The 26,681-nt window shown below is 36.1% G+C and overlaps 1 protein-coding gene across 3 annotated transcripts in view; it reads right to left on the bottom strand.

Annotated features, from left to right (window-relative positions):
- Nucleotides 1-499: 499 nt before the first annotated feature.
- The window catches only part of NAALAD2 (N-acetylated alpha-linked acidic dipeptidase 2), a 57,082-nt gene continuing 30,900 nt past the window's right edge, over nt 500-26,681 (bottom strand). For all 3 annotated transcript variants that reach the window (XM_002822347.6, XM_063711324.1, XM_054524900.2), the window contains 8 exons: nt 22,557-22,620; nt 21,424-21,491; nt 17,634-17,725; nt 15,504-15,594; nt 13,485-13,749; nt 9,949-10,030; nt 8,647-8,739; nt 500-1,549 (listed from right to left, as the gene is read on the bottom strand). In XM_002822347.6, the coding sequence (XP_002822393.2) occupies nt 1,360-1,549; nt 8,647-8,739; nt 9,949-10,030; nt 13,485-13,749; nt 15,504-15,594; nt 17,634-17,725; nt 21,424-21,491; nt 22,557-22,620 (945 nt within the window). In that variant the 3' untranslated portion in view covers nt 500-1,359. The remainder of the gene's footprint in view (nt 1,550-8,646; nt 8,740-9,948; nt 10,031-13,484; nt 13,750-15,503; nt 15,595-17,633; nt 17,726-21,423; nt 21,492-22,556; nt 22,621-26,681) is intronic.

Raw genomic sequence — 26,681 nt, 5'->3', positions numbered from 1 at the left:
TGTGGGGGATCAATGAAATACCCTCTAGTAATACTGAGATGTATAGAAAATGCCTCTAAACTAAATGCCCCCACTGTTTTAAGTTAAACTGTATTGTTGGCCTGGGAGCAAGGGTAATGGGTAGTTTTTCCTTGTAGTTAAGCTTTGAGCTGTGATTTATTTTAGTTATTGTGCTTGCCTATGAAGGCTCTTCTGATTTTTAATTCTTATTTTGGTGAAGTAGATGAACAACCAAGTTTATTGAAGCTTTAATCATAGTTGAACATGTAATTGAGTCACTGGGATCTGCATAAAAGTTTGCAGATTCTGATATACAGTCTTTATAGGAGTTAGAATATGAAGATTATAGTAGCTATTTTCATCACCCATCAGACTTATATGTTTATTCAGTAGAGCTGAAATTATTAAATGTATGAATATTACTGGCTTTTTCCTGACCATTCACACTTCATGGTGATTTCACAAGAGAAGGTATATGATTCTGGTTTCCTTGCCAGACTTGTTTTTTATAATCACGTTTATTGAGGCTTAATTTTCATACAATAAATTATATATATATTTTAAGTTTACAATTTACCACTCAGATCAAGATACGGAAAATTCTCATCTATTGGAGAAAGTTTCTTCATACTTCTTTGCAGCCATCCTCCCCAACCTGCCACTTGCCTAGGCAATCACTAATCTAATTTTTAACACTACAGATTAGTTTGCCACTTCATCTAAATAGAAGCATTTTCTATGTAGCTGTTTGTCTGGCTTTTTTCCTTCAACAATGTCTGCCAATAATATTGCATTTATTGAAAGTTACTTCATTTTTATTGCTGAGTAGTAAGTAGTCTATTGTGGATATACCACAGTTTATCCATTCATCTGTGGATGGCCATTTGGGGTTTTTACGCTTTTAAGTTGCAATGAACATGCATACAAGTATTGCTGTGATCATTGTTTTTCCTTCTCTTGAATAAATAACTAGAAGTGGAATTCTGGAGTCCTAAAGTAAAAGTATATGTTTAACTTTATAGGAAACTGCCAAACTGTTTTCAAAAGTGATGTTACCATTTTACATTCCCACACTCACAATGTCTGAGAATTCACATTCCTTGCTATAATTTAGGAAATTTTCTTTTACTTTCTGCCACACAGGAGTTTTTTACTTCATTAGGTTAACACTTTGCTAATATAATTATTAACTTTTAAAGAGCAAAAAAAAAACGCTTTGCAGATGAAAAGACCAAGGCCTATAATCAAAACATGACATGAAAAGAGTTTGGAACACCCTGGCTTCATAAGTTATCAGAAAGGTGAATTTTATCCTCAGACTTTTAGCAACACCTTTAATGGCTAGCCACTTGAGACCTTCTATAATACTTCTTTCAGAGTTCCTGCTGCTGCTTGAATTGTAAAAGCTGCAATAGAAATATGTTTCTTTACTTCTTTCCAGGCTAAACGAGAGTCGGCTTTATTTTCAATATCAAAGATAGCATCATAGATTCCAGGAAATGATTCTCCAGCATATTTGTTGTGGCTACTTGGAGCAAATATGATGTGCCTAAAAAGAAGAAAACAAGGCAAATTGAACTAAAGTGTATACATGCATTTTGCATGCTTTTTGTTTAGACCACATTATGTTTCCTTGTGATACTTTTGTTCCTATAATAAGAAGACAATTGATTTACTTATGCCAATCATAATTTCAAGCCAGGAAAGAAGCTAACAATATGCATTCGCCAAGACATATCTCAGGAATCATATACCATGTTGCGAACCCAAAACAGGTGGAAGAAAGTAAGTTCTTGTAAGTCGTGCAGAATAATTGTTCAGTGGCCCGTGAGCATCCACAAATGTGGTGATAACATGTAAGTTTATGGATGTTTTTAGTAAGAGGAGATTGAGAAAGATAATTTATTTTTGTGTTGCCTTTAAAAATAGATTAAACAAGAATGACAGTTGTTCCCAATACTTTTTAGACATTAAAAAGCAAGTATTTAAAGAAGCCTGTATTTCAAAATGTCACAAATGGCAAGGATAATGAAGTCCATTCCACAAAGGTAAGACAGTTATATGTGGGTTGTCCGGAAAGACACTCAACTTTTGATCTAGAAAGAAAGTTTTATAGTTGCTTTTTTACTTCAACATAAGTAGCTCAAGGGATTAAGCTACTTCTTTCCGCAATAATTATGTAGAATTTTGCTTTCCAGAAAGGGATGTATTTTATTAATACTCACATCAGGAATTAGGTCCAACAGTCAAACCCCAAACCTTATTCTAGAGTAAATCTGTATGAAGCAATATAGAGCTCCATATAAGTCAGTATTAATGATTAATGACAAATCTATAACACTCATCATTCAGATTTACCAAAGTACATCAGGATTTATTATCTTGGCTTTTAAATCTTAATATGGCCTCGGATCTTTTTTTTTTTAATTAAAATCAGTATATGTGCTAAGTTGTTTATAAGCATTGGTATCCTGACCTGTATATGAGTCAAGAAATTAGAGATGCAAGTCATAGATATTCCTTAGTATACTTACCCTCTTCTGGAGAATTGTAAAGGAAGAATATAGCAAAAAAAAAATTGATGTAGGAAGCGAATAACCTTTGAATCATTGATCTGGCATTTAATATCTCAGTGACCTTTGGCAAATTGCCTAAGTTGTCTAAACTTGTCCCAGATTTGTAAAATAATTGAAATAATGTAGACTCTGCTTAGAGTAGTGACTGAGCAGGTTGTAGAGTGAGACTGCCTGTTTTTTAAAAATCAGAATATTAGCATATTTACTATCAACAGAATACTATCAACTATCATCAGCCTTGTGGCCTTGCACTGGTTATTTAACCTCCCTGTGCCTGATATCTTAAAAATGGTGGTGATAAAATTACTGTCCTAAAAGGATTGTTGTGAGAATCAAATATTGGATGGAAAGCATAGCTTGACACTTAATAGGTGTTCAGTAAATATTAGCTATTCTGAAACTAAATCCTTTCCATAATTTTCTCAGATAAACAGGCAGCAAGCTAAAAGAAATGATCAGACAATTGGTAATGCTTAAGCAACTCAAATACCCTTTTATGAAATGGTGGACTCAAATAGCTATTCTAGTCCCATAAGAATTCAAACTCTGGTCTAGTTCTCAAGATTTCAAGTATATGATGATTTAATTACCCTCCACAATGAATATTTCTGAATTTTTAAGAGGCGTCAAGAACCACTGTAGCAGACTAGAGAATACGGTCAACACTTCATAGTCTTTCTTTTTTCCTCAACCTTCCCCTCAGTACATAGTAAGTATTCACTGATGAGTTATGATAATGCGAAATTTTTTTTTTTTTTTGAGATAGAGTCTCGTTCTGTCGGCCAGGCTGGAGTGCAGTGGCATGATCTCAGCTCACTGCAACCTCCACCTCCTGGGCTCAAGCAATTCTCCTGCCTCAGCCTCCCGAGTAGCTGGAATTACAGGTGCCTACCACCACACCTGGCTAATTTTTGTATTTTTATTAGAGACGGGGTTTCACCATGTTGGCCAGGCTGGTCTTCAGCTCCTGACCTCAAGTCAGCCACCCGCCTCAGCCTCCCAAAGTGCTGGGATTACAGGCGAGAGCCACCATGCCCGGCCACAAATGTTTCTAGAATTTCATAATTAAATGCTTTGCAGCTTTTAAAGACTTTTACAGTATTTCACTTGATGTTTGCAAGAAAAGTAAGCTTTATTTAATCCTTTTTAGATTCCATTACAGAGTGTGTTCATTTTATATTGCTGCTGTGCAAATTACCACAAACTTAGTGGCTTAAAAAAATTTATTATCTTACAGTTGGTCTGACATAAGTCTCACTAAGCTAAAATCAAGGTATGATCAGGGTCACATTCCTTCCTGGAGGCACTAGAGGAGAAGCCTTTTCCTTGCTTTTCTAGCTTCTAGAGGCCTCCCACATTCCTTCACCATCAAAATCCGCAACTGCATTTTAGAATGAGTCTTTTCGCAGTGGCATCACCTTAACTTTCTCTCCTGCCTGCCTCTTGCAGGAAGACTTTTAAGGACCCTTGTGATTGCATCATTGGGACCACCAGTATAATTCAGAATACTGTCCCTATTTTAAGTCAGCTGATTAGTGTGACTAATCCATCTGCCACCTTAATTCCTCTTTGTCATGTAACCTAACATATTCAAAGGTTCTGGGGTTTAGAAAATAGAGATCTGTGGGAGGCCATTATTATGCTTACCACACAGAGCAATTAATTTTGTGGAACTTTCATTAGGGAAAAAACGAGGAGTAATAGAATATAGAAAATGAGCTCAGCGGTAGATAAGGAAGGATTTATTACTTATTTGCCTTTGTTGTGATAGTTACGATATATTACCCACAACTCAAAATAATTAAGTTTGCAAAATTTATCAAGCATGCTGCTATGGTCTGAATGTGTTCATTCCCCAAATTCGTGTGTTGAAACTTAATTTCCAGTGTGACAGTATTAAGGGATTAGAGCCCTTATAAAAGAGGATGAAGAAAGCTAGCTAGCCCTTCCATCTATTCTGCCAACTGAGGACACCCTGAAAAAAAAAAAAGCCATATATGGGACAGGTGCTCATAAAACATTGAATTGGTTGATACTGATCTTGTACTTCCCAGCCCCTAGAACTGTGAGGAATAAATTTCTGTTTTTTTATAAATTACCCAGTCTCAGGTATTTTGATATAGTAGCAGGAATGGACTAAGACACGTGTTTTTTATTCACAATAAACATTTAGTTATACTTCTGAAATTTAAGATGAATGTTTTATATGTTCCACATTAACATTTTATTTTAAAATATGTATAATGTTTTCTGATTTATTCATTACTGAATCTCAACTGTTAAATCAAGTTTAACTTAAAGCTGCCTCCTTAAATGTTTTAAGTTCAGCCTAAAGGTTTCTGTGTACATAGCGAACGATAATCTAAATGGAGTTGTCAACAGACTGAGTCTACTCTTGCGCCAATCACCAAGTTTTGGTCAATTAAAGGGGGTCAGTTCAAACTGTTCAAATAAGGTAAATTCTGTGCTGTAACCAATCTGACTGTGTCTGTTACTCATTTCCGTTTTCTGTATGTCACTTTCCTTTTTCTGTCTGTAACTCTTCATCACCTGGCTGCACTGGAGTCTGAGTCTATCATTCTTTGCTCAATTAAAGTCTGTTAAATATAATTTGGCTAACGTTTTTAACAATACATACATATGTAATGTACACACATATATATATAATGGCTATACATATATACATCAGATTAGTCTAATTTTCTTAGTCTATCAATTCTACATGGTAGAACAGTTTTATTACACTACAAATTTGGTAATCTCTCCATTCCTGAGGTTCATGAAATAGCAGATCTTAAAAATGTCATTGATCCATTATACGTACTGAAAATTTTTACTCTTAGGTTTTATAAGATTTGCAAGATCATTTTTAACCTGATCTACATTGCCTGATGAGGAAAAAATAATTTTGAAATAAATTCTTTAAGACAAATGGGAAATTCTGGGTAGCTGGAATTGCTATTATAGCTACATTTATCTTAGCAGTTATTGGGAAAAGTGTGCATATGCAATATGTCATATCAATCCATAAAGTAATCCTTATGATCATGAAGGAAGAACTTATTTCCATACTACTGCAGTAGACTAAAACGTAATAATATGAATTAGCATTAGAATATAATCTTAACATTCAGCTAATAGTTCAAAGTGCATTTTTAAAAATATGGTAGTCTTTGGAGGACAGTTTGGTAGTAACCTAATCAAATTTAAAATGTGTTTACCCTTTCACCCTGAAATCCCAGGTCCTGATTATAGAGATATTAACAAACGTTCAAATAGGACTCAAGGACATCCATACAATGCCAATACTTTTCATAATAGTAAATAATTGTGGAAAAAACCTAATCTGAAACTCAATAAGAGGTAGATAGGTATTTTCACAAGAGTCAAATCTTTTCTCTAAAAAAATGAAAAAAAATCTTAGAGATTGTCAAAGCTGGAGTGCAATGGCATGATCATAGCTCCACTGTAACATCAAGCTCCTGTGTTCAAGCAATCCCCCTGCCTTACCCTCCCAAGTAGCTAGGATTGCATGCACCACCACACCAGCTACTTTTAAAAATTTTTTGTAGAAACAGGGTCTCGCTGTGTTACCCAGGCTGGTCTTGAGCTCCTGGCCTCAAGCGATCCTCCTGTCTCAGCCTCCCAAAGTGCTGGGATTACAAGTGTGAGCCACCTCGCCCAGCCTAAGATACATTCTTAAGGAAAAAAAATAAAATTATAATGTATGGTCCCATACATTATTTATGTAAATATAAATGGGTTTACATATTTATACATGTAAATATAAATGATTACGTATGTAAATTTATATGAATATAATATGTAAATATAGATGTTTATGTAAATAAAAATGTCTATATAATGTGTGTGTACATTTTTATGGAAATATTTGCATATATATTGTATATAAATGTAATATTATATGTATATATAAATGTATAAGTATATACAATAATTCCTCAGTATCCATGGGGGATTGGTTCCAGGATCCCCTTTGGATAACCAGAATTTAAGGATGCTCAACTCCCTTATATAAAATGGCTTACTATTTGCATATAACATATACAAGTCCTCCCAGATACTTTAAATCAGCTCTAGATAGCTTACAGCACCTAATACAATGTAAATGCCATGCAAATAGTTGTTTACTATATTTAGGGAATAATGACCCAAAAAAGGTCTGTAAATCAGTACAGACACAACCATTCATTTTTTTTTTTCAAATATATTCTATCTGCAGTTGATGAATCAACAGATGTGGAACTCACAGATACAGAGGGCTGACTATATACATATATAAATATGTATATAAGTGCATTAAAATTTACACCAAACCCTTAACATTGAGTTTCTCTGAAGAGAATAACAGAACTGGGTGTAGGGGGTAGGGGGGAATGCTGAAGAAACACTGCTCCTTTTTATTTTATATGCTTCTATAAAGCCTGAGTTTTTAAAATAATGACAAAATATAGATTTCTTATAAATAAATAAAAAATAAATACATAAAGATAGACTAATAACACCTGAGAGGACTAACAAACACTGTAGATATTGCTTTTGGCTTTTGTTTGATTCATATAAATAATTGATCATTGCTATTTCATTTGTATCAATGAGAAACAAACATTTGTGTTCTTATTTATAAAAATAGCTGCTATTTATTGAGTGCATCCCTCTTGAGCTAAATCTTCTACAGGCCTTAAATCTACAGGCCTATTGGGTAAAAGCAATTATAATCTCCACTTAGTAGCTGAGAGATCTGAGGCTTAGAGAAATAATTTTTCCAGGTCACATGAAGTATGTGGCAGAGCTGGGTTCTAAAAGCCTATGCTTGTAATTATCTAAATGTTAACATTAATCATTAACATTTATAAGAAAGGTAACATATAGACCTTTTTTGCATATTATTTGATGATAAATAGCCTTTAAAGTAGCAATTATCATCATCTTAATTCGGATGGGAAAACCCTAGAAGATACTTGCTCTAAATCACACATCTGCAAGTGAACTAGAATATAGATTTTCTGGCTTTGAATGCTAGGATCTTTCTAATTTCCACCAGAGAACCACTGTTTTAGAAGGACCTTGAGAAAATAGAGAACATCCAAAGGGATGCAGCCAAGACACTGAGAGAATATGACATAGAGATACAGATAGGAAAATAGGATACAGAGGCTTCGTGACTTAACGATGAGTTGTTTTCTGATAGAACCGTCATAAACTGAAAATATCACAAGTCAAAAATGCATTTAATATACCTAACCTACCAACAATCGTAGCTTGGCCTAGCCTACCTTGAATGTGCTCAGAACACTTACATTAGCCTACAGTTGGGCAAAATTATCTAACGCAAAGCCTATTCTATAATGAAGTGTTGAATATCTCATGTAATTTATTGAGTACTACACTGAATATGAAAACCAGAGTGGTTGCATGGGTACTTGAAGTATGGTTTCTACTTAATGTGTATTGCCTTTGCACCATCATAAAGCCGAAAAATGAAATCTAACCATCATTGAGAACCATCTCAAAAACCTAAAATACTATATGGAAATAGAGCTAGACTTATTTTACTTGACTTTAATAGAACAAACTCAAAGAGAAAAGTATTACAGGAAAATAGATGTTAAATCTTTATGAAGAAAACTTTCTAATAAGACCTTTCATACAGTGAAATGGGCTTCCTCATGAAGTAGTAAGCTTCTCATCACTAAAAGATTGAGACTGGATAACTATTTATCTGAGATTCTATAAAAAGGATTCATATGTATAAGGTTTAACTAGATGAGCTCTAAAATTCCCTTTAAGAGTGTACAGTTTGAAGATTTTGTTAGAAAGAGTTCTTTTTCAACTAGCCTTTACCATTTTCACTCAAAGCAAAGCAATAAACAATATGAAATTTATTTTTCTAATATGTATTATACTATTATTAAATGTACAATCTTACCCAAATTCCCTAGAGTGTACATATTTGCCTTTCACCCATCTAATGGCATTAGTTTAAAGCCAACTTTAGGTATGCTGGTTTTGGTCACAGTGATGTATTTGGCGCCTGTTGTTTCCTTACCTATAGAACAGCTTTCCTGGTAAACCAAGAGGATCGATGAATGCTCTTTCCAGGAGCATCAATTGGTCATTCATCATTCTCACTGCAATGGGACTTTGAGAAGAACATATACATAATTATAACCCAAACCGCAGAATCATGCTTCAAAAAAATATTAAATAAAAACAAGGCTCGGGAAAATATATTTCCAAAATTGATCAATTTTTAACAAAATGAATATTAACACAGTAATGCCTTACATGGTGAGCTACAAACAACAGCAGAGTCATCTTTCTAATATTTACAGTCAGCAGAGAGACCTAATGGGAAATCGTTTGTTATATTTTTTTAGATCACACACCAATCAAAAAGGACTCAAAGACATTCTTTACTTCTTTCTAGAAGGATAGCCAGGCCTCCTGGAAAGGTAGACAAAGTGAGCTATCAAGTTATTCCTGATAAGTCATTCAGTTCTACTGAGGAAAAAAGGAGCAGATACAGGCTGGACAACAAAGAGTGAATGAAGGTTTCAGAAGTCTGTAAGGAGGGTAAGAGATAGCTGCACATAATGGATAGGAATCCCTTTTCACACTCAGACTATCCCTTTGGGGAGTTGAATAAGTTCCCTGGGCTCCCCTACAATCCAAAGGAGAATGAGGTCCCTAAAAACTACTGATAATAGCTTTCTTCCAATATGGGAAGTAGCAAAGTTTACTCTGATTAGGTCTGAAAAAATAAATGTGACATGGACACATCTGTGGATAAATTTATGCTTGTTACATGGTATTTAAATATACTTTGAAACTATTTTCAATCTGAAAGTGGCAAGAAATTAAATAAAATGCAAAAAAAATTACCCATGAAAAAAGAATTTCTAAACTGGTACATAGGAGTACTGAACAAAGAACTAGTAAAATATATTACAAATGCACTTAAACTCATAAAGCTATGAATTTACAGCTATAGTCAGAATTTTCATCATGCAAACTCCTAATGACAGGTCCATTTGGCCCTTGTCTCTTTAGGATGAGTTTTTAGTCTACCATTCAGAGCAGTGCTCCCCAAACTTTATTGTTAGTATAAATCATTGAAGGGCAGGGTGGGGGTTGTAGTTAAAATGCATAATTCTAATTCAGCATGTCTTGGTTGGGGTCTGATATTTTGCCTTTCTAACAAGTTTCCAGGTACTACTGCTATTGCTGATTTGCAGACTATAATTTGAATAGCAGTGATTTAGAGGTTAATGCTCATATGAGTGAAAACAGTTCATTCTAGTAACCAGATTGCTTTTTTTTTTTAAAAAAAAAGGGATTTGAAACTTACTTGTTAAGATCAACTTGTATAAGTCGTTTATGAAAATCTGAAGCAGCCTCTGAGAAGTTTTTCACAGCAGAAAATAAGGAGTCTTTTTTAAAAATAGAAAAGCAGAAGAGAAATTAGCTTGTATTTCAGAGGTTCTTTCCCACCCTCCCCATTCCAGATTGATATGACCACATAGATGTCAAAGCCATTTTTCTACTGAGTCTTCTTGAAGACCCATGAAAATTAGTAGAAAATATAACAAAGTAATATTGTATGAAAACAAAAAATGGTAGAATTGTTTCTTAAAGGAAATGACTTTCAAAAAATTTAGGACACAAATAATTCCTTAACCCATAGTTTACCAGAAACCCAGAATTCATTTTTTTATTCATTCATTCATTCATTGGGACAATAACTGTATGCTAGACACTGGATACAGCTATGCATAAGATATGATTCTGTAATTATTACAGGGCAAAAAAAATACCAATTCTTGTTTTCAAATAGCGCATTTAAGATCTTGTTCAACAGGCAACCTGTGACAAACTGATATAACCAGATACTGAGAAAGAGGATCAGATTTGATCTGGTCAAACTCTTCTTTAATTCACAATGCTTCTGAGGAAACTGATTAGGTTCTCAGTACAGACATACCTCAGTATCAGTGAGGCCTGGGTACCAGGATCCCCTGCAGATAACCATATTCCATGGAAGCAACTCCCTTATATAAAATGGCATAGTATTTACCTGTTACCTACACACATCCTCCCCTATACTTTAAGTCATCTCTAGATTACTTATAATGCCTAATACAATGCCTATATATAACTTCATGTGGATTCAATGTAGTGCTCAGAGCACAACAAATTCAAGTTTTGCTTTTTTGAAACTTAGTGGGTTTTTTTTCTGAATATTTTTGGCTTGCAATTGGTTGAATACGTGGATGCAGAACTCATCAATATAGAGGGGTGACTGTATATTATTTTATTACAATAATGTATTATTTTCCATATTTTCTACACAGGACTTTAAACATACATTATTGATTTGTTGCTTGCATCAATCCTGTGGTGCAAGCAAATCAGGAGACACGATATTCATTTTATAGATAAAGCACTTACAGCTCACGATTTCTATTAGGTCACACCTAATGGAAAGAATTTCTACTAGGTCTGACCTAATAGAAATCCTGAGCTCTAAATGCTTTAGCTAGTAAATGGTACATTCAGTATAAGTATATTCACAGTATTTTTAAAAACCTTCTTAGTCCCAGATTTTAGTCCTAGGTTTTAGTCCTAGTCTTTTAGTCCTAGATTTTCCTTAAGTTTTAATATTTGTTTTTAAGCCATGTTCAAATAATGTAATAATAGATGGAATAGAAACTATGAGAAAAGAATGCTGAAAACAGAATTTTAAATTTCAAATGCAGGACAGAAGTCAAGACAGATAACTGAAACGTGTCCTGGGATTTAGTGACACATGTCAATGACGACTTTTGCAAGAGCAGTTTTACTAAAGCAGAAAGGACATAAGACAGCACAGTGGATTGGCTAGTGAGAGGTAAAAAACTATAGACAGGGAGTGTAGATCATGTATTCATTCATTCATTCATTCATCAATTATACCTTCATTCCTACACTAATACATTTTTTCAGGAACTGTTTCTGCCTGGCACTAAATGAAGAATTTTGATTGTGAAGAAAGTGGGACACATCAGGCAGAAGAAATGTTGTTTTTGAAATAGAAAAGCTATAAGAATAATTAATCTAATGGATAGTCACCAATAGTAACGGTGATTTTTGAAAATATGACAGGGAAAGGCATTAACAGATCAAACCAGGCCTCTAAGAAGGTAAGTAGGTAGAGGAATTAACCTTGTCTAAAGAGAGCCCTTCCACTGTAACTGTGTGGTTTCTGCCTCTTAATTAGACCCTGACTTATAAAAACTGATTAGAGATCATTCACCAAAAGGAAATCGGGGTATTTAGGAAGACAACTGGATGCTGAATAGCCACAGAACTACCAATGTCCATTTTGCTGTAGGCTCTGCTTATTTCTCTGGTTTTATCTCTCCTTATTTCCCCCATCATTGCAGAGATACTCCAATTGTATTGATATAAACACATTTTATTTGCTTCGTTTTTTTTCTAGACCATAATATTTGCTGTTATTACTAATCCTGTATATATTATATAAAGATTACTAATCCTTTATGTAATAATATTCAGAAGTCGTTACTATTCCATACCCATTTTCTGTGTTTTTATAGTACTCTCTACATAGCCCCATAGTAACCTATTATCTGTATATTGCTTTCTTCCCCACATGAGACTTTAAGCTTTCTTAGGACTATGACCATGCCTTGTACACACTTATATCTCCCAGGTAATAACACAGTGCTTGGTACACAGTAGAAACTCAGTGCATATTTGATAATTTGGGTATATACTAAAAATAGTGCCCCCAGAATAAAAAAAGACAATGTTTGCAATAAAACAGTAATAATAGGTAATATTTAATAAGCACTAAGTGCCACCCACCACAGCTTCTATATATTACCAAACTGAATCTCCACAATGATCTTTGAAACATGATTTTTTTATCTTTTAATTGTATGAAAGCTAACACATAGAGAAGTAAATAACTTTCCCAAGGTCACATAATGAAGAAATGGTAAAGCTAGTATCTGAACCAGGCAAACAGCTTCCAAACTCAATCCTCAATGCTACTACAGACACTGCATTATGATTCATCCTTGCTGTATAGGAGATGCACAGTGTAGAAGAGCAACCACTAAACAGTCATTAATAAAAGAATACTTATAACCATGGAAAAAATGTTTCATATAGACCAACACTAAAAGATATATGCAGTAATAATCATTTTGTTGACAATAATTAAAAATACATATGTAATAGTATTTGTGGCTTTCTCAATCTTTTACAAATAATGTTATATTTTTCTAATATTGTTTCTGTAACAGTAATCTTTTTTTTCTTTTTTTGAGAAGGAGTCTTGCTCTGTCGCCCAGGCTGGAGTGCAGTGGCGTGATCTCAGCTCACTGCAAGCTCTGCCTCCCAGGTTCACGCCATTCTCCCACCTCAGCCTCCCGAGTAGCTGAGACTACAGGCGCCCACCACCATGCCCAGCTAGTTTTTTGTATTTTCAGTAGAGACACAGTTTCACCGTGTTAGCCAGAATGGTCTCGATCTCCTGACCTCGTGATCTGCCCACCTCAGCCTCCCAAAGTGCTGGGATTACAGGCGTGAGCCACCGCGCCTGGCCAGTAAAAATGTTTTTAAAGGCCATAATACAGGAAAAATGTTTACCATCCCAATGTTTGTGGTAATAACTCAGCCATAATGGATTCATTCTATACACGCCAGATTAAATCAGATTCTTTAACAGGTGCTTGTTTAAAGTTTTTATGTAGAAGTCAAAATAAGTAAGGCAAATACGTATTTTAGAATGAAACAATATGCATTGATCATCATAGGAGATAATATCTTAAAGCTCTAACTTAAAGATTGTAAAACATCTGCCCAACTATTTCTTACCAAATGATACTCCATGGTCTCTCAATTGTTGGTCATGTTTCTTAGATAGATTATAGATACTTGCTGCATAGTTTTTCAAAGCTTCTGCATAGTCTTGAATATTGAAAGGAATGATTTTAGAATCCACAAGCTCATATACCAGTGCTCCTCGTAACTGAGCCACAGAAAGTTGTTTTTTAAATGTGGGGTCATAAAATTTCTCTACCAGTTCAAATGTCTCATAAATTGTGTGGTACACTGGGTAGCTGCTGTACTTATCTGTTTTCTGAAAAAAAAAATGGAGAGGCAAGTATAAATAAACATTAAATATTCAAGTTATAGTATTTTTATGTAAGCATAAAAATAACTATAGAAAAAATACACCAGGCATGGTGGCTCACACCTGTAATCCTAGCACTTTGGGAGGCCGAGGCAGGTGGATTGCCTGAACTCAGGAGTTCAAGACCAGCCTGGGCAACATGGAGAAACCCTGTCTCTACTAAAAATACAAAAAAAAAAAAACAAGAAAAAGAAAAAATACAACCATATAACACCCTGAGTTTTACCACAATGAGGCAAAACGCTAATAACGAAAACACTATAGCCAAATATTCACTGGTTTTAAAAATTTTCTCATTATTTGTTTTATAATTTATGTAACCTTCATTCAAAATGCTACACCTTGAACATTCTCCTTGTATCTTCGATAACTAAAATTAGGGAATACATATTCAAATTGCACCTCAGCATAGTTCAAAGTTATCTATCAATTGATTGGTAAAAAAAAAAAAAAAGGTTCTGGGCAGCTAAGTATACAGCTTAAGGATGATTTATTTAAGTAACTTCCCTTCCTTCTCCAACAGTGTATATCTAAATGTCATTTAAGCTTTATTACATAATTAAGGTACCATTATGAATATGAACTATTACATAGTAGTATCCTATATAAATATTCTTTTTAGTTCTTCGGTCTGCCTATTCTAATTTTAGTTTTTACCATTTGCCATCTTGTATGGCTATCGTTCTTACTGCTGTTAGTATCACTAAAAAGCAATCTCCTTATCAGTCCTTCTCCTATCTAATTATCTGCTTCTAATCTAAAGTGGTCTTAGAAACTAGATAACTTTGATCAAATTACAGAAGACAGAGTATAAAAGTGAACAGGCCTTGAAAAAGAGTTAAAACACATCTTTTATGTATTAATTGTAATGAATGTAAGCATTCTGAGTTTATCTATTTTGGGTTACTCTGGAGTTGCTTTTATTTCTTTGTTCTTTGTTGTATTCTGAATAGTCAAATTTGCAAGTGATATACATATAATGGGCAAGCAAGATTTAGGTGTACTGTAATTATGATTTGACGATTGATTAAAATCTATGACAAATCTGTGTCTGCTACTGTAATCTTCAATTTGGTTTATGAAATAATTTATAACATTGATGAGCAAACATGGTATATATTGGTTATATCCAAGTACCTGCATATCACCAGGATGTCTGTGTGACAGTAGTGCAAACCAGTCAGTACAGAACAGAAAAGGGGATCAAGTTAAAGAGAAACTTGCTTTATTTCCCAACCAAGAGCCCTTGACTCAGGTGACAGGCAGAAGTGGCAATACGAAGAGGAGCTACCGACAATAATGAATCTTACCCTAATGCTCCTCTTGACCAAAATATGTTCTCCAACTGCATTTATCCTCATGAAAAGTACATCAGAGCCTGCAAGACTAGTCTAGAGAATGAGAGTTTTCTGACAAATCAGGAAAAGGATATGAACTACTTAGTACTGATAACCAGACAACTGTCTGGCATTACTCTGTGAATCACCATTTATTTGATTAACCCTAACAATGAAATTTTCACAAAATTATTCAAATTACTTCCTTGTCCAACTGGAAAGGGACATGCAGTCTATCTCTATCCCTGGGAACTCTTCCCAGGCCACATCCACCAGGTGTCCGGTGCCAAACAACTCAGTGACATTCTTCGCCAAAGGACTGTAGATGAAATGTTATATATTCAAAATGATAAAATGGCTTACCTTATTCTTAGTGTAACGGGCTCTGCCTGAAGCAATTCCAAGTCTCTGAAAATAAGCTTCAAAGTCACTTCCAGATCCCAGCTTATTGATTCTAGATGTAGAATGCAATCCACACACACACACATAAACAAGTAAACGATACAAAGTTAAATAGATGGGACAAGGAATCCTGCCCCAAGAATAGCAAGGAATTATATATTACATTTATAAGAATTTAAAAAAGGTCAACCACCCTCAAGACATTTTCCCATAATCTGCAGGAAAATTGCTGTAAAATTAACAGTAATGCTGACAATTAAAAATAATGGCAAAAACTGCAAATACTTTTGCACCAACCTATAACAAGAATTGGGCCGTGCCACCAAAGACTGCATCTTGTGATGATGCTCTCCATCATATTTTCAGCATTTCCATTTTTGTTTAGAGGGGAAAACAATGAAGACGTGGGCCCTGCCCTCAGAGAACTATCATCTAGTAAGAAAAATGCCATAAAAAAATCTACTTTTAAAATCATGAAGAATATAAATGTGCCTTATTTCATTTTAGAAATAAATCTAATTATAATTTATTTCTTTGCATATGATTAGGAAACCTCTGTTGATCTATCTATCACATATATATGCATATACATAAATAAGATGTAAGACATGAAAATTTTTAGTAAAATAATGGTAAATCATGAAAGCAGAATATAAAATTGCATGTTCATTAATAACATAACTGTTTATTTCCAAACTACTAGGTTAGTAGATATGTTTTTGAGACTGACCTCTTCAATGTTTTAGAAATCATTTTTGTATTTTACTATTTTTGTTGAATTGGCATGTGAAAGTTTTATAATGGACCCACATTCAAACTTTCACAAGACTGATTGGAAATGAGGAATAAAGCTATAAACTGTTACTATTATTTGCTTGTACACGTTGAGTATCCCATATGAAATGCTTGGAACCAGAAATATTTTGGACTTCAGATTTTTTTCCAACTATGAATATTTACATATATGCAATGAGATATCTTGGGGGTGGGGCCCAAGTCTAAACATAAAATTCATTTATGTTTCATATATATCTTATATACATAGCCTGAACTTAATTTTATATAATATTTTAAATAATTTTGTGCATGAAACAAAGTTTGTATTAAGTGCTATAAGGTGTGGAATTTTCCACTTGTGACATCATGTTGGTGCTCAAAAAGTTTTGGATATTGGAGCACTTCAGATTTCAGATTTTTGAGTTAGGAATGCTCAGTCTGTATTAGAAATGGCACTACAGTAGAAAACAAATATATACTTTTTATTACAAAAAAGAAAATAAAAACAAATAAATATAAATTTAAGAAAGCTGCTGTAGCATGAATGAGATGACATAAAAATAAAATAATATTTATATAAATTCTAAATCACAGGTAAAGACACAATTCAGTGGTTATTGATAATGTTCCTTAATAAATTTACAAACAAATAATCTAGCACTTGTCTTTTCATCATCATCTGAAGTTACATATTAATACACCTAATACATATCTAAATGACATTTTAAGCAAGAATGCCAACTAATGGCTAATAATGTAGTGAAACTATTTTGGCTAAAAAATTGCAAAACTAGATCTATTTGTGCTCTAATATAGGCTGAAAGAATTCACGTGCTGGCTAATCAGCAAAACAAAACTGGATAGAATAGAAGAATTCTTCTTTTTTTTTTTTTTTTTTGAGATGGAGTTTCCGTCTTGTCACCCAGGTTGGAATGCAATGGCACGATCTCGGCTCACTGCAACCTCTGCCTCCCGGGATCAAACAATTCTCCTGCCTCAGCCTCCTGAGTGACTGGGATTACAAGCGCCCGCTACCATGACCGGCTAATTTTGTATTTTCAGTAGAGACAGGGTTTCGCCATGTTGGCCAGGCTGGTCTCGAATGCCTGACCTCAGGTGATCCACTCGCCTCGGCCTCCCGAAGTGCTGGGATTATAGGCATGAGCTACTGTGCTCGGCCAGGAATTCTTTATTATCTTTTCTTGACTCAAATTACTGATGAGACGCTTGAGAATTTCATGCTTGGAGAAACAAGAGGCAGAGGGGAATTTATAATTTATCCTACGGTAGAAAAGGTGCATACCAGTAACTTACCTAGGCAAATTTTTATTTTCAAGTGAAGGGTCTTTTTCCAACCAGCTTTCATACAGTGATTTACTCTCAAACCCATCATCAGGGCTGGGGACCTAGAAAGAGAAATCAAATACTGGAAATCAGGGGAAGAAGCAACTACATTTATGCCAAAATAAAACTATATATAATTTGTCATCAACTTCTACTTTTAATGACATATGTACATATATATTTATACACATGTATATATATATTTATAAAAAAATTATATTTTTGCCAATGTCAAGAAATAAATCTAGCCCAAATTATTGTTTATTCATGATGCCTACCTGTGTTGGTAATTTTGCCATGTACCTAAGATGTAATTTCCTGCTTATTTTGGTAAACTTTTAAATAGAACTTAAAATCTTTACAAATGCCATTTTAATGTTTGGCAGCTTAGATTTCTTTTAGTGGGAAGACACTGGAGAAAACTTCAGATATAACATTTGCTTCTGTAAATTATTTTTGCCTAATAAGACCTATAAAGGGGTCTCAGAACAATAAAGGTGACAATTTCAAGCTCAGCTTCTTAACCTGTAAGTCTTGGTTTTGCAGGGCAGGCAGGGGTTAGTGCTGGGACTATTCTTTTAGACAGTCTTATTATGTTTAAACAAAGTTAAAATTCTATGGATTTTTAAAAAAACTCTACATAACCTCAGATTTCTACTTGGCAATTTTAAGAGTGCGTGTGTGTGTGTGTGTGTGTGTGTGTGTGTGTATACATTTTTATTCCTTTCATTAAAAGTACATTTACAAACTTATACTTGCCTTGTCTTTTGACACTCTAAGAAGAGCAGAGCCATGCGGTGAAAACATTGTGGACTGTGGAGTCAAATTGGTCTATTTTAAATCTAGACTACTACACATATTGACTATATTTTGTTTACTTGTTTATAACCCTGATTTGCTCAAAAATAGACCCAAGGTAGACCCTACTTAAGTAACTGTGAAAGCATTATAACTTGGTGTATTGCTTCCCCTCTTTGAACCTTAGTCTTCTCACCTGTAAAGATGGGCATAATGGTACCTTTCTGAACATAAACATCTGATATTTTCTCTGGCCTTTAGACAGAGTTCGTTATTCTAACTTCAGTGCCGCTATTCTTAAAAAATTTTCTATAGATATTTACTAAGCACTGAACTCAGAAAAGAGATGCGGAAACAGAGACATAGTCTCTACCCTCTTGGACCTCACAATGAAATCTAATTGGGAATACACACACCAAACAAATTTTGTAATACAAAATTATAATAAGCAGCTTAAAAGAAAATATCAAAGTGCTATAAAGAGATGTGGGGATGGGAGACAGATATGTCTCCAGGCAAGGCCTTTCTGAGAAAATGGCAATTAAATTTAAGAGCATCTAATAAAGATGTTGGGTACTGGCCCATGTTTTTGAACAATTTCCCTGTTTCAATCTCATCCCACTTATTTTAGAGGCACAAATGTGTTGTGTTTACTGATAACACAAGCCGTCATCAGCCTTTAAGTAGAAGGTAACAGTGGTGAATCTGCTCCCACCCATAGAGTAATGGTAGCGCTGGGAAGTGGTCACTTGCCCTTAAGCTTAGTATGAATGAGATGATACTTTATGACTGCATAGAGGGTCCACAGCTTAGAAACAGTTTTGGCACTCCACACCCTTCCTCACCAACATGAGGCAGCTGCAGAGATGTTCTGCTCATTTCTAGCCAGCTGACTGGGTTCTACTCTCTACTCTGCTCCTGCCAAATTACAATGGTTGAGAGAGATTCTGTTCCAGTTCCTACATCCCCTTGGATTGAATTCCCACTAAAATCCTCTTCATTTTCTGAATCATACTGTCTCCATAGTAGTGATAATCAGAAATCATGTCCCATTGGCCTAGAAAATCCAGATCAGTTTTATTTCTCTTTCTTTTTTCTTTTCTTTCTTTTTTTGTCAGGATTTCTATGGCTTACACTCCTGGGCTCAGGTGATCCTATTGCCTCAGCTGGAACTATAAGCATGTGCCACCACACTCGGCTAGATCAGTCTTACCTCAGCTATATGCATTGTCAGAATTGATAGCCCTCCTCTTATTTAGCAACACTTTGCCCCATTTCTTGCTCCATCTGGCAGCTGCCCTTCTCTCCAAGCTCAGCCTTGTCTCTTACCCCTACACTATACTCACATCACCAATATGGCTTGACTATTTGTGCTAACACACACTAGGGATTAATAAAATTGTAATAATCCATTTACAGGAGAGTAAAAACAAGTCTCCCTTGTCTACTGGGTCTTAGTATGCCCATAGATAAGAATTTATCCTTGTACAAAGCGGCATAGATGTCAACTTCTCCCTTATCAACCACCAAATTCTTGTTCCTGACATGAAGGCCAGGGATCATCTCTCTAGGACAGCACAAATCATAAATTCCTGCTCCAAAAAGGGTTCTCTCAGTAAAGATTTTCTTTTCAGCTTACTTTTAGATAAGATGCTTTTATGTAACATTCCAATGAAAGGATCAAAGACATCAGCTACCCAAGATGGTGAGAGCATTGTGATGAGGAAAATGAGAGGTGTTTCATTTGGAAAACTAGTTTTTAAAGACATGAACAGTAAAAAGAGAGGGGTAAGATTAAGGGAGAAAATATTAATAGTACCCAGAGAGAAGTGATATCTACTTCATATTGTTATCTAAGGCTGACCTTGAAGCAAACATTTCCACAGGTAAATTCTTTGGCAAGGAACTATTTAAATGATGTTCACAGATATTAAATGAGTAGATTATATAAGTTTTAGAGATTCAGAGTCCTTTAGATTTTAGTTTTTAAAATATCTATAACTCATTTAATATTTATAAATTACTGGGAGATTAGCAAGCCTGCAGAATTATTTCCATTCTGCCTTCAGACTTGCAACTACTTAATGTATTCACTACACTGACATAAAACAATGAACCTTGTTAGAAGTTCTTTAATGATTTCTCCATAACAGATTTCTGAACTCCTTGGCCCATTGGTTATGCTTCATTTCTTACCATCTTTCCCACCAACACCTTTGGCTTGACCGTGCTGAGCTACCTTCAGATCAGGAAATATGTTCTTTTATACCTCCACATCTTTTTTAGATACTGTGTCCTCTGCTTAGAATGCCCTCTCCCTTACTTCTCCATCCCTTCATTTGACAGTCCGAGCATCAATGACTCTGCAAACTTCCTCTTATGCTCCTCAACTTCCGCCAGCCACCCCAGGATTTAATATTCTCTATTCCATAACTGTTCTCCATCATACATAGTATCAAATATTCTAGTGAATTCTAATTCCTCATTTACCAATCTGTGTCCTCTCTAGATTACAAAGTCTTCGAATTCAGTGACCTTGTCCCTTTATCACTATTGCCGCTATAATTCATTTTATAGAGCCTGACATATAGTGACCACTCAATGAATATTTGTTGAATGGGTGAATGAGTAGCTAAGACAGTTTTTGAACCGTATGCCTTTTCTATTCCAGCTCAGTGTTCTTTCTGCTGTATCAAATACCTCTGCCAGATAAATATATGTTACAACTATTTACACAATTATTAATAAGAACTATTACTAGAACAAAGAAGCTGGTGATAAATCTTCTTAGTTATGTCACATAGGTAAATGGCACATTAAAGATTTTGTTTTGACTTGTTTATATGATTCTATTATTTTCTCTCACCAGCTTATAAATAAGTACCATTAATTTAGGGGGGAACACACGTTACTCATTTATCCATTCCAAAGAAAACATATGAAGACACATTTCCTTATATACCTCTTTTGTCAGTTTATACACTAATTGGTAAAGAAGGGGAGTACAGTCAACTCTGAGAGTATAATTGCCTGAAAAATAAATAAGACACAGAGTATTATTTCATACTTCTAAATGAAATTCCATTTATGCTTAATTCTAACTTTATTTTCTAATTTTAAACAAGATATAATGATCTTCAAATCAAAGATTTTATTCCCAAAGAATAAAACAGGGTGGAAATAGTTCTTCAGGAGCAAGAGAGGCTGCACCAAATATTTTGAATAGAAGGAGGTCTTGGTGGACTTTGGTTGCTAAGGCAGCAGCTCTCACAGTGATTATAAGGGTCATTCTTATGGCAGCATTTCTTAGGGGCACTTTGGCAAAGGAAGTGGTAAGTCTGTAGCATTAATTTTTTACTTGTTTCATTCTACGCAATAGTATATATCAAGATATTAGACAAAGCCATGTCAGTAATTATTACATTCTAACATTTATTTAGAAATAATTACAAAGCAGTGAAAGCCTAGAGACACAAATCTCATTTTCTGAATCATACTGTCTCCATAGTAGTGCTAATGAGAAATCATGTCCTGTTGGCCTAGACAATCCAGATCAGTTTTTTCTTTTTTTTTTTTTTTTTGAGTCAGGGTCTCTCTATGGCTTACACTCCTGGGCTCAGGTGATCCTGAGCTAGATTCAATGGGAGTTTGTAGTTCAAAAGGAGTGAGTACACTTACTTCAAATTTGTTACAACAAATACAGGAAATATTTCTACACAGAACAGTCTGAAAAACCTTTCTTCTGAACTGTTTTAGCCAAATTCCATTAATATCTTTATCGAGAAAATATGTGGCTAATACTAGAGTTTTAAGTAGTAATTTAATATAAACAAACAGTAAATATATCAAAGAAATTAAAAGCAATAGCTTAGTTATAAATCATATCAATTCATATGAATCCTAATTACTTTCTCTGTGGCAAAATGAAAAATAAAGGTATTACTGAGGCATCTCATAGGAAGGGGATATCTGAGGTGCTTAATAAGCTAAAATTTACAGTCTTAATAGATGGTATTCTACTCAACAATAAATAAAACTTACTTGAAGTAAAATTTCCTTTCTGAAAATTTTACTTCAAATTGAAATAAAATTTACCTTCTATAGATGAATCTGAGTTGATGTATGCAATGCTTCTCTCCTGGAGTATTTTGACATTCTCCTGTAGTTGAAGCAAAGATGTTACTTAATTCACATTACTTACAGTTGTGAAAATGTAAACAAAACAAGCAAATTCATTTTGTAGAAAAGTGGTTTACAAGTATCTTTCAGAATAAATAGCTATGGCCACCTGTGACCCTAATTTCTGAGAAAACGCAGAAAACCAGTTGGTTAATAACAATTATGCAATTAATATAAGAATTAAGGATACTATGAAGCAATAGCTACCGTTTCTAGCAATAGCAGAGAGCCCTAAGAAAAAAAAAAATATTTTCGAAGTGTGGTTCCTTGATTCCCTGCGTCAGACTATGCAGGGATGTGGCTCCCATATTCTAGGGCCCTGCCCTAGATCTACTGAATCAGAACTCACAGTGAGGCTAAAAGTGAGGCCTGGAAATCTGTATTTTATTATTTTATTTTATTTTAGAGACACAGACTCACTCTGTTGCCGAGGCTGGAGTGCAGCAGCACGATCTCAGCTCACTGCAACCACTGCCTCCCAGGTTCAAACAATTCTCTTGCCTCAGCCTCTGGAGTACCTGAGATTACAGGCGTGTGCCACTGTGTCCAGAATTGGTGGGTTCTTGTTCTCACTGACTTCAAGAATGAAGCCACAGACCCTCGCGGTGAGTGTTACAGTTCTCAAAGGCAGTGTGTCCAGAGTTTATTCCTTCTGATATTCGGATGTGTTCAGAGCTTCTTCCTTCTGGTGGGTTTGTGGTCTTGCTGGCTCAGAAATGACGCTGCAGACCCTCGAGGTGAGTGTTACAACTCTTAAGGCCGCGAATCTGGAGTTATTCCTTTCTCCTGGTAGTCTCGCTGGCTTCACGAGTAAAGCTGCACACCTTCGAGATTAGTGTTACAGCTCACAAACGCAGCGTGGATCCAACAAGTGAGCAGCAGCAAGATTTATTACAAAGAGCAAAAGGACAAACCCTCCACAATGTGGAAGAAGACCGGAGGGAAGTTGCCCCTGCTGGTTCTGGCAGCCTGCTTTTATTCTCTTATCTGGCCCCCACCTACATCCTGCTGATTGGTCCATTTTACAGAGAGCCGATTGGTCTGTTTTACAGAGAGCTGATTGGTCCGTTTTGACAGGGTTCTGATTGGTGCGTTTACACTCCCTGAGCTACAACACAAAAGTTCTCCACCTCCCCACTAGATTAGCTAGATATACAGTGTGGATTGGTGCATTCACAAACCCTGAGCTAGACACAGGGTGCTGATTGGTGTGTTTACAAACCTTGAGCTAGATACAGAGTGCTGATTGGTGTATTTACAATCCCTTAGCTAGACATAAAAGTTCTCCAAGTCCCCACCAGATTGACTAGATACAGAGTGCCTATGGTGCATTCACAAACCGTGAGCTAGACACAGGGTGCTGATTGGTGTGTTTACAAACCTTGAGCTAGATACAGAGTGCTGACTGGTGTATTTACAATCCCTTAGCTAGACATAAAGATTCTCCAAGTCCCCACCAGACTCAGTATCCCAGCTGGCTTCATCCAGTGGATCTCACACGGGGCCGCAGGCGGAGCTGCCTGCCAGTTCCGCGACGTGCGCCGGCACTCCTCAGCCCTTGGTCGGTCGTTGGGACTGGGCGCCCTGGAGCAGGGAGCGGTGCTCGTGGGGAGCTCTGGCCCGGCAAGAGCCGCCGGCGGGGGTGGCAGCAGCGGGGGTGGCAGCAGCGGGGGCGGCAGCGGTGGGAGGGCAGGCTCAGGCATGGTGGGCTGCAGGTCGGAAGACCTGCCCCGCGGGGATGCAGCTAAGGCCCAGCGAAAAGTCGAGCGCAGCAGCTGCCGGCCCAGGCGCTAAGCCCCTCACTGCCCGGGGCTTGCAGGCTGGCGGGCGGCTCCGAGTGCGGGGCCCGCGGAGCCCACGCCCACCCGGAACTCGCGATGGCCCGCAAGCGCCGCGCGCAGCCCGGTTCCCGCCTGCTCCTCTCCCTCCACACTTCCCGGCAAGCTGAGGGAGCTGGCTCTGGCGTAGGCCAGCCCAGAAAGCGGCTCCCAGTGCAGCGGTGGGCTGAAGGGCTCCTCAAGCACGGCCAGAGTGGGCGTCAAGGCGAGGAGGCGCCGAGAAGGAGCGAGGGCTGCCAGGGCTGCCAGCATGTTGTCACCTCTCACCACCACACCTGGCTAATTTTTGTATTTTTAGTAGACACGGGTTTCACCATGTTGGCCAGGCTGGTCTCTAACTCCTGACAGGTGATCCACCCGTCTCAGCCTCCCAAAGTGCTGAGATTACAGGCATGAACCACTGCGCTGGGCGGAAATCTGTATTTTCTTTTTTTTTTTTTTTTTGGAGACAGAATCTTGCTTTTTTGCCCAGGGCAGAGTGCAGTGGCGCTATCTCCGCTCACTGCAAGCTCCGCCACCTGGGTTCACGCCATTCTCCTGCCTCAGCCTCCCAAGTAGCTGGGACTACAGGCGCCCGCCATCGCACCCGGCTAATTTTTTGTATTTTTAGTAGAGGCGGGGTTTCACCATGTTAGCCAGAATGGTCTCGATTTCCTGACCTCGTGATCCGCCGGCCTCGGCCTCCCAAAGTGCTGAGATTACAGGCGTGAGCCGCCGCGCCCAGCCAATCTGTATTTTCTAATAGATATAACTGGCAATTGACTCTTACATACATTGAAGTTTGAGATCCATTTATAGAGGGGATACCCAAGTAAATTTATCATTTCAAAAGTGAGAAATATAAAATTTCTATTTGTTTATATTTACTATGTATATGAAGTGAAAGAATAACAAAGGAAGACAAAAAATTAGAGAGGAGGCACACATTAAGACAAACAAGACTCTCTTTCGCTCTCTCTCTCACACACACACACACACACACAGACACAGATTAAAGAAAAAGTAAAGCAAGACTAACACACTTACAGAGAGGAACACGCTGAGAGAGCCCTTCACCTCTCTCTCTAGCTTGTTAGCTTTCTAAAATATGTTATAGTAAAAACATTTAAAGCTGTGTGTGGTTATGGCACAAATAAAAACTGTCACCTCTTTGCACTTGCCTGCATAAGCCAGGTGATAGTTGACTCCATTACAGAGAAATGTAAAATCAGAGTTTCCATTATAACACATTTATAGTGAAAATAAAGAAGATTCCTTATGAGTTTTTAAAGAAGGTAAGCATGCTACTGAATATAATTAAGAACCTGGCACAAGACTGGAAAGTGTATTGAAATTGTCTTTTAATGCACATGTTTATAAATTAATGCAAAGCGTTTTTATTATTTTATATATTAGATTTCTTTATGTTCAACTGCTGAAATTTGAAAAACAGGTGCATGTGTTTATATGTGTTTATATATGTGTCACAAGAAATCACATGTTTCTAAATCATATGTTTGTAAAAGCAAATGACCTCACCCACCACAGGGGCAGGGGGAAAAAAAGATAATGACCTGAACTAATAAAATTTGATTCATCAAATTAATGTTATAGTTTCAAAATGCATATTAATAATACCAATGTGAAAATAACAATTCGCAGTGTAAATGTAATCAACAAAGGATAAGTGATACCAGACAAGTAATTGTGAGTGAGATTTTTACCCCCTCTATATTTGTTTAATTCATATTATTCCTATTATAGTATTTTAAACTAATGTAAGAGAAAGCGAGTTAGGAGGAAAGCATTTTTAAAACTAAACACAATGGCAAGACAGGTGTGCCATATTTTAAAACAGCTCTTTTTTTTTTTTTTAATAAAATTTACACGTTTTTAATGACACAAGGAGGTACTTACAACACCATGCTCAGAGAAAAGAGTAGAAATAAATTAAGTATTCAAATATTCATCCATAAAAAATGAAATTGTGTCTTTTGCAGCAACATGGATGGAGCTGGAGGCTGTTTTTTTTTTTAATTTTTTTTCTTTTTATTATTATTATTATTATTATACTTTAGGCTCTATGGTACATGTGCGCAATGTGCAGGTAAGTTACATATGTATACATGTGCCATGCTGGTGCGCTGCACCCACCAACTCGTCATCTAGCATTAGGTATATCTCCCAATGCTATCCCTCCCCCCTCCCCCCACCCCACAACAGT

This window comes from Pongo abelii, chromosome 9, assembly GCF_028885655.2.
Source record: "Pongo abelii isolate AG06213 chromosome 9, NHGRI_mPonAbe1-v2.0_pri, whole genome shotgun sequence".
NCBI classification, from domain to species: domain Eukaryota; kingdom Metazoa; phylum Chordata; class Mammalia; order Primates; family Hominidae; genus Pongo; species Pongo abelii.
Note: the sequence above shows the minus strand (reverse complement) of the source record. Positions and strands in the feature narration are given on the sequence as shown.